We start from the raw sequence: 12,310 nt of genomic DNA, 5'->3' as shown, positions 1-12,310 counted from the left end.
CAGGTGCCTCCCACATGTGTCTAGACATCGATGCTCAAAACTGAACACGATGGACATGGAGGAAAGAGTGTTAACTGCACAACCGAGGACCATGCCAGGACTGCAGGTCCTAATCCCTGATCCAGGATCACAGCCTCTGTGCCAAAGAAGAATGCTACTGGGGTGAAGTTTGGGGTTTTCCCATGTTCCTTGCTACCAACTGCACTTACTGTGACCTGATGTTTTGCGCCCTCACAATCCTTCCATCCGTCCCAACACTTCTCCCGTTTCCTGGGGCCTCCATGACCCTCCACGTTCTTCCGACCTGGACTGGCTACGCAGCTGAGACCCACATCATGCCCTCCCAGTTGGGACACACTACTCTGCTAGATGCCAGGCTGGCTCTTTTGTGGTATATTCCTTCTCTTTAGGGCAACTTCTTACCTCCTTCCAAGGTGCATGTGGGATACGTTGTCTGAATTTTATGTGTCTAAAATGTCTTCATTCAACCTTCATACTTGATTAATAGCTTGGCTGGGTATAGAATTTTGGAAATTCTACATGCACCCAAAAATTTCCCTCAAAACCGGAAAGTGTTGCCCCATAGGCTTTGGCTTCTAGTGGTGCAGATGGGGAGTCTGATGTCTGGCTGATTCTTGGGCAAGTGACGTTTGTTTTCATTTCACTTTGTCTTTTTTTTTTTTTCCTACATGGACGTCTCTAAAACTTGCCTTTATCCTAGGTGTTCTGAAATATCACCAAGATATTTAGGATTTTAAGAAAAAAAAAAATCAATCCTGCTCAGCTCTTAGTGGGCCCTTTCAATCTGGAAACTCCTGTCCTTCAGCACAGAGAGAGTCTCTTGATATTTTCGTCTCCCTTCCATTTTAAAAAACTTTCCTAACGGCATTCTAGTTAGTTGCTGAGCCTTCTCAATTGGTCCTTTATGTCTTTTATATTTTCTCGCTTATATTTTTAATTCTTTCTGGCTTCTTGAGGAAGAAATTCCATTAAAGTAACACTCCTGGCTCTCACCATTCATTCCCTTACTCATTTCTCTCCAGGGAGAAGTGACTTGCCCAGCTAGTGAGCTTAGAGGAAGGACAGGGCTTGTGTGCCTGGGTTCCTTCTTGTTGGGCATCTGCCAACCTGTGGAGAAGATGAGTTATGATCAGTTCCTACCCTCCAGCAAGGGGCTCCCTGCAGGGGCTCCAATGTGCAGCCTGTAACAGAGTGAGTAAGTCTGTCCGGTTCAGGGGTGGAGTGCTAGGCAGTGCTTTGAAGCTTTGAAGCTTTGAAGCTACATCCTCCAGTGCAGCTTTTTTTTTTTTTTTTTTTTTTTAAGTAGAGCAACAGACATTTTTATTCTATCCATCCATCTCCTTTATCCATTTTTCCAGTTGGTTTCAAATTCACGTGGGAAAGATGGGTATTGTTTATGGATCTCCTTAAACTCCACTTGTCTTTTGGGCTTCTTCTTCTTTCCTTTATTTATTTAGTTTGAAGCAAAATTGATATATAACATTATACAAGTTCCAGATGTACATTATAATTTGACATCTGTATACGTTACAAAGTGATCACCATCAAAAGTCTAGTTACCATCCATTCTATAATTGACCCCCGCTGCCCCACCCTGCTTCCCCTGTGGTAACCATCAACCTATTCTCTATCTGTGAGTTTGTTTTTGTATTGCTTTGCTTGTTCACTTTGTTATTTTAGATTCCACATATGAATGAAATCATATGGTATTTGTCTTTCTCAGTCTGACTCATTTCATTTTACATGATACCCTTAAGATCTATCCGTGTTGTCACACATGGAAATATTTCATTCTTTATGGCTGAGTAGTATTCCATGGTGCATCACTACCACTTACTACTTATCCATCCATCCACTGATGGTCACACGTTGGCTGCTTCTATATCCTGGCTGTCATAAATAATGCTGCAGAAACTTTTCAAATTAGTCTTTTAATATTCTTCAGATAAACACAGAGACATGAAATAGCTGGGTCCTATGGTGGATAGATCTAGTCTTAGTTTCCTAAGGAATCTCCACACTGCTTTCCTGGGCTTCTTGCTGTGCTTTTTGGGAGGTTTCTTTGACTTTCTCTTCCAAGTTCTTTCCTACTCTCTAGTTGTCACTTTTTCAAAGCATCCATTCTTGTAGTTGATGAATGTTAACATCTTCTGAAATATCTGTGAGGAGACTAATCAGGCTTCTAAAAAAACATCTTCTCCGGGAAGCCTGGATGGCTCAGTGGTTTAGCGCCACCTTCGGCCCAGGGCGTGATCCTGGAGACCCGGGATCGAGTCCCACATCGGGCCCCCTACATGGAGCCTGCTTGTGTCTCTGCCTCTCTCTCTGTGTCTCTTACGAATAAATAAATAAAATCTTAAAAAAGAAAAAGTCCTCTTCTCATTACTGAATTACTGGTTTTTTTTTTTTCTTGGTTCATTTTTTCCTGCAATTTTTTTTTCCTCTGCTGAATTTAATCAAATATATGATAATCCTTAGACACTCTCTTCATATTTAAGAATGAAGTCATGAAATGGTATTTAGGAACACTGGTTATATGAGTGGGGCTTGTGGGTCAGAGAGATTTGCTTTCTCGTGCACAGGTAGTACACTGGCGTTATACTGGAGACTAACTCCAGAAAGCCTGGGAGGCGAAGCCAGTACCAGGAGTTCCACTCAGCGGGGAGGAGAGTGGATGGGGTTCATTATTCCATCTACGGGTTTTTCAGTTAGTCCCAGTTTTCAGGCCTACGCTTCTCTCCAATGCTCATTAGTACTTGAGAATCTTGCTTCTCACGTTAGCTATTGTTCCATCTGCTTTTTCCTTTCCCCATCTGTTTGTATCCTTCTAGACCGTGACTTCTACATCCTTCTATATCAGTTAACAATTTCTTTACTTGGTTCCCACTTCCTAAAAATTTGTTGGGCTCTCTCATTTCTTTGACAATTCTCTTTACTGTTGTTGATTTAAACCATTTTATCCCATTGCTATAGTTTTAATGAGGTTTTGGGAGGAAGACGGGAAACACCATATGTCTTGTCCACAGCCTTGAGTCTATTTGCACTGAAATGTCTGTAAGGGGACAAGGACCGTGAGGCAGGGCCAGGGGGTGGGGAACTTCTCCATCTTCCATAGATAGACCTTCTGCACTGCTCAATCTACTTTTGTTTGGGCAAGTATGGTTTTACGTTCTCTTTTTCTCAAATCTTTCCAAAAGGGTCTCTTCTGCTTCTTTCTCTGATTGTTAATGGCTACTGCTTCAAGGTTGCTGTGAAGAGTCCATTTCCAGCCTTCCCTAGATCCTCTCTCACGTTCTCACGGTCCCGGTGGCTTTTCATATCACCAAACCGGCCAGCACGCTCGGCATCAACCCTTCGCCCCTCACCATTTGCTTAATCCCCTCTTGTTTTTATTTTGTGTCATCCAGTGAATAACTACTTGCTCATTTGACATGACTACTTTTAAAAAATAAATATGATTCCTAAGGACAACAGTGCTCTTTTGGTGTTTAGCCTCATGGAAACCATTTTTAGCTTGCCAGATAACTTTTCTCAAAAAAAAAAAAAAATCTTTAATAGGCTCATAATTGCTTCAGTGCTAAAATCGTACTTAGCAGATTCTTTATGTGGCCCTTAGATCTCTACTTTTGAACACTTTAAGCCTTTGGTCTGCAGGAGCTATTTTCTAGACTTAGAATTTCTTAGAATTTAGGAAACCTCTACATGTTAGCATTCTATACCAAAGAGACAAAAGTCTGAATGTTTAAAAACAAAGCTAGGGATGCCTGGGTTGTGCAGTGGTTGAGCGTCTGCCTTTGGCTCAGGTCGTGATCCTGGGGTTCTGGGATCAAGTCCCACATTGGGCTCCCCACAGGGAGCCTGCTTCTCTGCCTATGTCTCTGCCTCTTTCTGTGTCTCATGAATAAATAAATATAACCTTTTAAAAAAAAAGCTATAGAAGAAGGTAATACATGCATTCAGCAGGCTAGAATTACTCTATTTTATATTTATCCATCCAATTTACTGTCAGAGCATAATAATGAAGCATAACACTCATTAGGACCTTACCACATGTCGAACTATACTAAGCACTTTATACTCACTACTTACTTAACCCACCCAAGCACTCACATTCACTGTCTTATTTAATCCACACAAACATAGAAAGAATACACTATTTTAATCCCCATTTCACAGATGAGGATATTGAGATACCTGGCAGCTGAGAATTGTGCCCTAGGTCTCACAGGCGGTATGGCCGAGGCAGGATGTAACCCGAACCTGTCTGGCACCAAGTCCACACCTCAAATCACTCTACCAGCATCTGTCATACTAGAGTTTACCACTCCACCCTCCAGGGGTTCATGTTCTCGGAGTTCAGTGAGTTTTTTTTTTAATATTTTATTTATTTATTTATTTATTTATTTATTTATTTATTTATTTATGATAGTCACACAGAGAGAGAGAGGCAGAGACACAGGCAGAGGGAGAAGCAGGCTCCATGCACCGGGAGCCCGACGTGGGATTCGATCCCGGGTCTCCAGGATTGCACCCTGGGCCAAAGGCAGGTGCCAAACCACTGCGCCACCCTGGGATCCCGGTTCAGTGAGTTTTATAAAAGTTTTTACATGTAGTGTTTGTATATCTAATTATCGTCTACAAATAATTATTTGCCAGTTAGAAAGACTTCTCCCAAGGAGAATGAAATTTTGGTTTCTAAAGTCAGCTTTGCTGAAAATGGAGCCCAAACACCCCCAGGGTGTCTTTGTAAGACTTCTTTACAGGACATCTCTTCTGATCTGAACAAGGGCAATCCACCTTACCCTGTGTGTGAAATGTACGCCGGTTTAACTATTGACCTTGCCTTAGAAATTCAGCTTAGAATTTATTTTAGGTCCTTAGATGCTCTGTTTCAACTGAATTATTTAGTTAAACATGGGCATTCAATGAAGTGTCAGTGCTTTCACTTTTTTAGCTGGGTGTATTACCACAAAGCGACTAATGTATTTCTGGTCTTATATCCATTTTCCTGAGGGAAACACACATTAAAAGCATTTTATTTTCAGATGCTGACTTAAAGCCAAGTACATCTATTAACTCTTAAATCCTTTTGACAGGTCCACATCTCTAAGATAAGAGTGACCGAAAATCTACCTTCCAAACACGCAAGCTCTGGAACTAGGAAAACAAGGGACATTTATTAGCAACCTGTGCGGTTGATTTGCGTATGCAATCGTTTAGTGACTTAAACGAGACATTGGGATTTCTTGAGCACTGCCATCCTTCAAAAACAGTGACTGCGGGTGGGCTTAGGTAGGAAATATATGGTGTGGAATTTTTATTTGTGCAATTCAAGAACATTACCATTGGCTAACCACATACATAATAATTCTTATTGACTAATAATGAGGCCAGTCTTAAAAAAAAATTCTCAGTAATAGAACTTTACATCGAACCATAATAATTTTGTTAAAAGTTATTCTCTGCTTTGGGACTTTGATTCTGGTTAGTTTTTGATTCACATGCCACCTAAAGATCTACACTATCAAACACATACTATTTTTAGGTACAGGATGGGGTGAGGGTACAGAACTCATTTGCAAAATGCATTTAATTCTATGAACTAAGGAGACCCATCAGAAAACAAACACCTATGAAGTGAGATTTGTGCCTCATAAGGATGCTCAACGTTATTTAAAGGAGGGTTTATCCCCCTCTCCCTCCACCCCTCCCCACTGCAGCCTCTCTCAAGTAAATCTTCTGAAAATTAATAAAAAAATGAATAAATAAAAATAAAGGAGGGTTTAGATGAATAGGAGGTTAAAGCAACCTGGCTCTGTAGTTCAGTTTGATTTACCATTTTCTATCAATATTCCTTATTTTCTGAGAATGTGATTTCTTTTTAATCATGCCCAGTTCTCTTGGTTCAGAACCATTATTAATTATTTATCCTAAGGGGCATCACGGAAGTGCTATCTTGGAAGTTTTTATTAGGCCAAAAATTACTTGCCTAAAATAAGTCTGTGCTTATGTCTTGGGCAATATCCTTTTCTGTTGGACTTTGGACGTGTTTCCTATGGACAGAGCTATCTGCTTTGTCCCAGTGCCCCAGTGGGCCAAGCTCAGGGGCAGGCTGGAGTGCTCCAAGGTGCTGACCTGGAGTGGCCCTGGTTTGGGCAGGCCGTGGAACTAGAAACTCTGCATCCCTTGACCCTCCAAACTTCTCCCATATAAAGTACAGGATGCCAAGGTAAGTCTGGATTTGAGATGATTTCAGCGGGCAAGTAAATTCAATTTCTTTGCTAATTCCAGCCACCCTATTAGACCTCAGTCTCTTCATATGCAAAAGGTGAAGAGTAGTGTTGCCTGCCTTTTAGGCCTGCTTAAAACCTGGTGTATACATTTTATTTGATATGGAAATCCTGTTTGGGTAACCCATCTAAGGTCATACTTAAGTATTAGAGCCAATCTTTTGATTCTAGAGTCCCAGCTTCCATGCTGCCTCCGGTCAGGATGCCGTCAACAGCTAAGAACCCCTAATGAATAAGGTAGCCAATAGTAATATAAACATTATGTTAAAAATATAAACTTTGGGACACCTGGGTGGCCCAGCGGTTGAACATCTGCCTTCAGCTCAGGGCATGCTCTCGAGGTCCAGGATCGAGTCCTGCATCCAGCTCCCTACATGGAGACTGCTTCTCTCTCTGCCTGCCTCTGCCTCTCTTTCTGTGTCTCTCATGAATAAATAAATAATATCTAAAAAATAAAAAACTTCAACACAGTTGCCATATGCTAATTTTTTCTTAGGCTACATCAGAAAGCGTAGTATTTACTACTAAGTATCAGCCCTTAATATGTATATTTAAGGCTGAAAATAAAGTTCAGGGAAGCAAACATTTCTTGTATTTCCTGTTCTAGTTAAGGCATTAATTCGACCACATCATAGAACATCTGAACTTTGATATCTAAGTCTCAAGAAGGGGACTCCAGAGGAATTAGGAATGCGTAAGGGTGGAGCTTGGACATTTCCTCTGTGCCCCGGTGTTCAGTGCCTTGCTGTGGCTGCCCAGCGACATCCAAATCTCTCTGCATGGCGCTCAAGGCTGAGCTCTGGCCGACTCCAACTTGCAGCCTCAGCCCCGATTAAGTCCCAGTTATGAACTCCACCCTGGAGCCCTCGTCATTCCTCAGCTTTGACGTTCTTTCTGTTCCAGGATCTTGCTTGGCCCTGTAGCCCTTTCGTCCTGGAAAGCATCTCCCCTGTCATCTCAGTCCTGGGAAATCCTGATCTCCGGCGCAAACGCCCGTTCCGCTGTGACACAGCCCTTGTCCCCTGGGCTGGCGGCCCGCTGGCTGATTCTTCCCTCGCCGCCGCCGCCCGGAGCTGGCCGCCCCGTCGGGTCTCACTCGGCCCTGCTCGAAACGTCGTTCTCGGGGCCAGGAGCTTCTCTGTCTTCATTCTTCTCCCCATAGGACTTTGCGTTCCAAACTGTGGCTTACCCAGAGTAACTCTTTAATGATCTGTTGACTTAAGTTTAGTCCAACAGCATGCACGACTCGGAGACCGGCAACAGCACCATCAGCTGGAAGGTTCTGAATCCATGGAGTAAGGCGAGGTCGCTTCAGCGCGCTCACGGGTGACTAGCAGTTACGTTTCTGGGGTTGAAAACAGCCTCCCCCATTGTCAGAAAGTAATACTGATTCATCAGAGGGTGCTAGTGGGAGAAAGACCCACACAATACAATCTCTATTTGTAGCAAAAATACAAAGAATATGAGATTTAAAATCGGACCCACACAACATCATCATTAAGCTGCCTTCCAAGGGCAGCTGCTGCTCTTTTTTAAAATATGGAAATGCTCTGTTTTTCTCAGAAATGCTCGACAGAGACCACACAGAAGGTCCACCAGGACGTAAGGGAGAGCACAACCGGGCGTGAACCCCACGCCCTGTGTGTCAGGCCCGTGTGGTTCATTTGTCGCTGCATCCGGCCGGGTCCCCAGCCTGTCGTCTGGAAAGTAGGAATACTTAATGCTGGTTGATATTCGTACAGCGTTTTTTTGGAAGATCAAATTACAGGATGTTTGATGGTATTTTGTAAACTAGAAGATATTACATGCCTGTTAACTCGTATGTTTAACTGTACTGAGGATGAGTCTATGGATACGTGGAGCAATCAGACTGGAGCCCAAGTGACAGTTCCTACAGGATTCGTACCTAGCTCTGTTACTAAAGTTACGGATGAGAGGAGGAGAAAGGAATGAACTTTAATTGAGCACCACTGCATGTCAGGTTCTGAGCTATTTGCTTTATTGTCTTCCCACAGGACCAGGGAATGGCCTTTATGTATGAGAAAAATGGAATTTCAGTGAGCAAAGCCACTGATATTGCAAGATTAAAACTAAGGTGGGTCTGATTTTAAATCTCATATTCTTTGTATTTTTGCTACAGTAAGAGAGCTTGGGGAGAGGTTTTATAATGGAATTCTTATCATGCAAATTTCCAGTGATCGGAGGGCAGTATTTGATCGAATACATAGATTATTTGATATAGAATCTCTTAGAAAAGATCAACGAAAAAAAAAAAAGATCAACGAAGCTGTGATTATTTCGCCTAGTTGTGAGTACTTGTGACTATTTCTAAAGAGTAGACTAATGTAAAAGCTATTTTCAAACTTATGAAAGGGAGCAAATAGTGGATATCTACCAAGTAATCTTTCCTTGTAATTTGTACATTTTAAACTATTATTTAGAAGTTTTCATGGCATGGCATCTTTAGACTTAAAAAGAACCATTGAGAGAAACTGGAATTTCCTTCTTGATAGAAGGTTGGTTTTGAACAAGGTGGTTTATCTTTTTAGAATTTAATAATAATCTTATTTAGAGGTGGAAACTTAGTTGAGGAAGAATTTTCAAGTAAACGTGAAAGGAAAACACTATTATCACAAATTCGGAGGCTTGTGATCAAAATAAAATGAAATCACAGCACAAAGGATCGGAAATGATATTACAGTACAGAGACACATGAGGGTGCTCTAACCAGCTGCTATAATCGATGATTAAACCGTTCAAATATTAGGGGGAAATCAGGGTCCATTGTGAATAGCAGTGTTGAATTTGCTCTGTAGTGTCAGCTAAACATGATCTTGGAATCGATGTTTCTTCTTTTAAATAAAATGTACAGGTCTCCCGACCCATCTTCTAAAAAGTAGAAGATGTTTATAGTGGACAATTGGGGCAATGCTGAGAAGCACCAATGAGAAAGAAGAAGGAAACGGATGGTGCTTTCCAGTCTGGGAGGCTGGGCCTTTCTAGCCAGGCCAGTTGGAGGCTTAGCTCAGGAGGCCTGTCTTCAAACACGAGCCCAGCCTGTTCTCATTTTGATTCCACAGACCTTCTGCTGGTAGGAAGGGGGAGCAGAGACCGGGGGTCTAATGACCGCAAGAAGAGAATTAGAGACGCATGTTTATCTCAATACATTTACTCTCATTAAAGTTCATATTCACTGACATCATGCATCTCCTTGAAAAAGTCTGCCCACCCACCATTAATTAAAGCCACATTTTAAAAAGTCAGTGTGTGCACTTTTATTCCAATCAAAAGTAGCCTCCTAAGTTTTGCAGGCTAGGCAGGAGTATATCTGAGGCCTGACAGCTGTTCACCTCCACGCAGTGAAGAATCATGTGATTTATATTAAAAGTCACGTTAAATCAGGGCCTACAATATAATAGCTACGGTCTATTGTCTTGAGGAGGCGAAACATTCAAAACCTAATAGCGTCTGAAGCAAGATCAACCTGTCTTTTGATAAGTCGGCATTCCTCTGGTTACAGTGTACCTACCGCCATAGGCCTTGACCTTCACAAATACTCTGAGATCTAACTACGCACCCTGCTTGAATAATGAAGCAGCACACTCCTATCAAAAACACCACACTTTATAACTTATACGTGTGGTATCGGTGTCAAAACAAAGGTCAATGTAAAAATTTTTTTTTGAAATAAACCATTGCACAAACAGCAATTACCAATAGTTGGAGGATTACACAACCATAGGCTATATTCTTGGCAGCAGTCACGATAGGTTCATAAATTCATGAAAATAAGAAATGTTGATTTTTAAAGTTCAAGAAAGGTACTATTTGTAAACAGTTCAGGTCACACTCATTTTATTCCATGTGTTAAGCAAGACTTTCCTTCCAACTTCCTTTAAATGAGATTTGTTCTTTCCATGAGCCTAGTAAAAGGGTTTTCATCCAAACAGATCTGCATTCTTTTCGATTCTTTTTTTTTTTTTTTTTCCTATTAGAGCCCTCCTGGGGACCTTTCAATTTTATGCTGATCTTTCTTTATATATTAATGTCAAGCACATTTTTATTTTGTGTTGATAAAAGACAAATTACCATTATCTCTTCCCATTGGCAATTCGATTGTTCTAGAATGGTTCTGACCAAATATTTGATTAGCCTAGCCAGCTTTTGTTTTCTACACAAAGAGAGAATGAGTGGCATTCAGATTCTCTGGTTCTTCTGGTCCTGTTGCCACCTAGAAAGAAATGGCACAGCTACGGACCTGAGCACTAGCTCTGAGATGGTTTAATCTTGGGCCAACGCACCCCTAGGCCAGGAGTTGAACCTGAGTGCTAGTACTGACTTTTCTACTGACTCTCCATGTGACCTTGAGCACCTTAGGGCCTGTTGCCTCACCCAACAAATGGGGGCTAGGAGGTGAATAATGACTGGGTACCCACAGCCCAGGAAGTTAGTCAGGACTAGTGCATAAAGGGACCAGAGCACCCCTTTGGGGCAGGTCTTCCCCTGGTCCACTTACTCATCCAGTTACTGCAACTACAAGGTGGGGCTTTAAAGCACGAGACTTGGGTCTGGTTCTAAAAAGAGCATCTTTAAATCTAGACGTCAACAAGCCATGCCTGGTGGGTTGCTTTCCTGACGAGTTGGAGAGAAGACACTCTGGGTCTTGAACCCCCCCAGATACAAGCATTTTCAGTGTCCCGTTGGTATGTGGGATGAAGCCCTATCCTCACCCGCAGATTATATCTCCTGTCTAGATGATACGGTGTCCAGAGGGACCATAAAACACTTCACTCTGCACAATGCCAAAAGCAATGGGTGGACTCCAGCTCAGCTGTGGGAAGGAAGGTGGAGTGCGGGTGGAGACACGTCAACCCGGGCCCATGGTATTCTTTAGAATCTACGGCTGGGGGTGGGGGTGGGGGTGGGGGTGGGGGGCAGTGGGAAGTTGTGACCGTATAGCGCTTTATCAACTCTAGGAAAGCTTAAGATAAGCTTGGTCTAAGTGATTTATAAAGCCATGCAGCCTATAAAATGAGCGCCACTGGCGTCCATACCTTCCGGCCGGCTCTGTTGTTGTGAAGGTTCATCAGGGCTCTGGCATCCTTTCCCTTCCTTTCCTTGGCATCCACGAAGGCTCGGGCAAATTTGATCCCATAGTCAATGTTATCGCTGCAGCCACCCCAGTCGAAACTGCCCTTGCTGTCCTTGGCGGTTCCCTTCTTCTTTGGATCACAGGAACAGGATTTTAACTCTCCTTGGCTACAGGCCCTGGTGATGGCAAACACAACTCCAGCTGAGGAGACGGCGTAAACAAAGGCAGATTCCCGACTACCTGCAACAGAAATGCTTTTCTTAAACGCGGTCTGGAATTGCTGGTTCTGAAAGAGCTTTCACACTAGGGCTGTTGACGGCTCGCTCCACCTGTGGCACACGTCGCCACAGGGCAGGAAGGTTCTGGTGTTCTTGAAGGATTCTCTTCTAGAGCCAGGGCTCGCTTTCTAATAGGAATTAGGCCATAAAAGCTTTTTGTCAGATTAGGCGTCTGTGTGACAACCGTCCTTCCAGTTAAGTGTGTAAAGCGTCTAAAGGGAAATGCAGCCAGGCTGCCTGTCTCGCTGGCTCGCCCCTGGCTTTGCGCTCGCCTCCTGCCCCGGAGGAGAGGAGCCAGGCTTCTGGGACCTTCCTTCCATCTGTAACAGGGTCTGTGTCATGCCTCAAATTGGTCTGGTGTTCGCGCTACGGCAGCTCTCCTCGAAAAAACACCCCTTCCGAACGTGCAGGCCTCAGTGAGGACACTCCTGTCACATAGTGGAGACTGGAAGACCGGCTCAGGGACCCCCGCAGGGGCCGAGGCGCGAGGAGAAGCCGGCAGTACCCCGCCCCGTGCCTTGGCGCTGGGGAGCTCGGGCTCGGCATCGGCTTTCACGAGTCATTGAGAGACTGTTGAAGGCAACATGCAATATCCTTGAGTTACATACTGCGTCTGACTATTACGGTGA

At 43.2% G+C, this 12,310-nt stretch overlaps 1 protein-coding gene across 2 annotated transcripts in view; it reads right to left on the bottom strand.

Moving 5' to 3' along the window:
- The window catches only part of WNT2 (Wnt family member 2), a 48,841-nt gene that overhangs the window by 27,197 nt on the left and 9,334 nt on the right, over nt 1–12,310 (bottom strand). For both annotated transcript variants that reach the window (XM_072783319.1, XM_072783320.1), the window contains exon 3: nt 11,366–11,643. In XM_072783319.1, coding sequence (XP_072639420.1) covers nt 11,366–11,643 — 278 coding nt within the window. The remainder of the gene's footprint in view (nt 1–11,365; nt 11,644–12,310) is intronic.

Source organism: Canis lupus, chromosome 18, assembly GCF_048164855.1.
Source record: "Canis lupus baileyi chromosome 18, mCanLup2.hap1, whole genome shotgun sequence".
Classification (NCBI taxonomy): domain Eukaryota; kingdom Metazoa; phylum Chordata; class Mammalia; order Carnivora; family Canidae; genus Canis; species Canis lupus.
The sequence above is the reverse complement of the archived record's forward strand: the minus strand, read 5'-3'. Positions and strand labels throughout refer to the sequence as shown.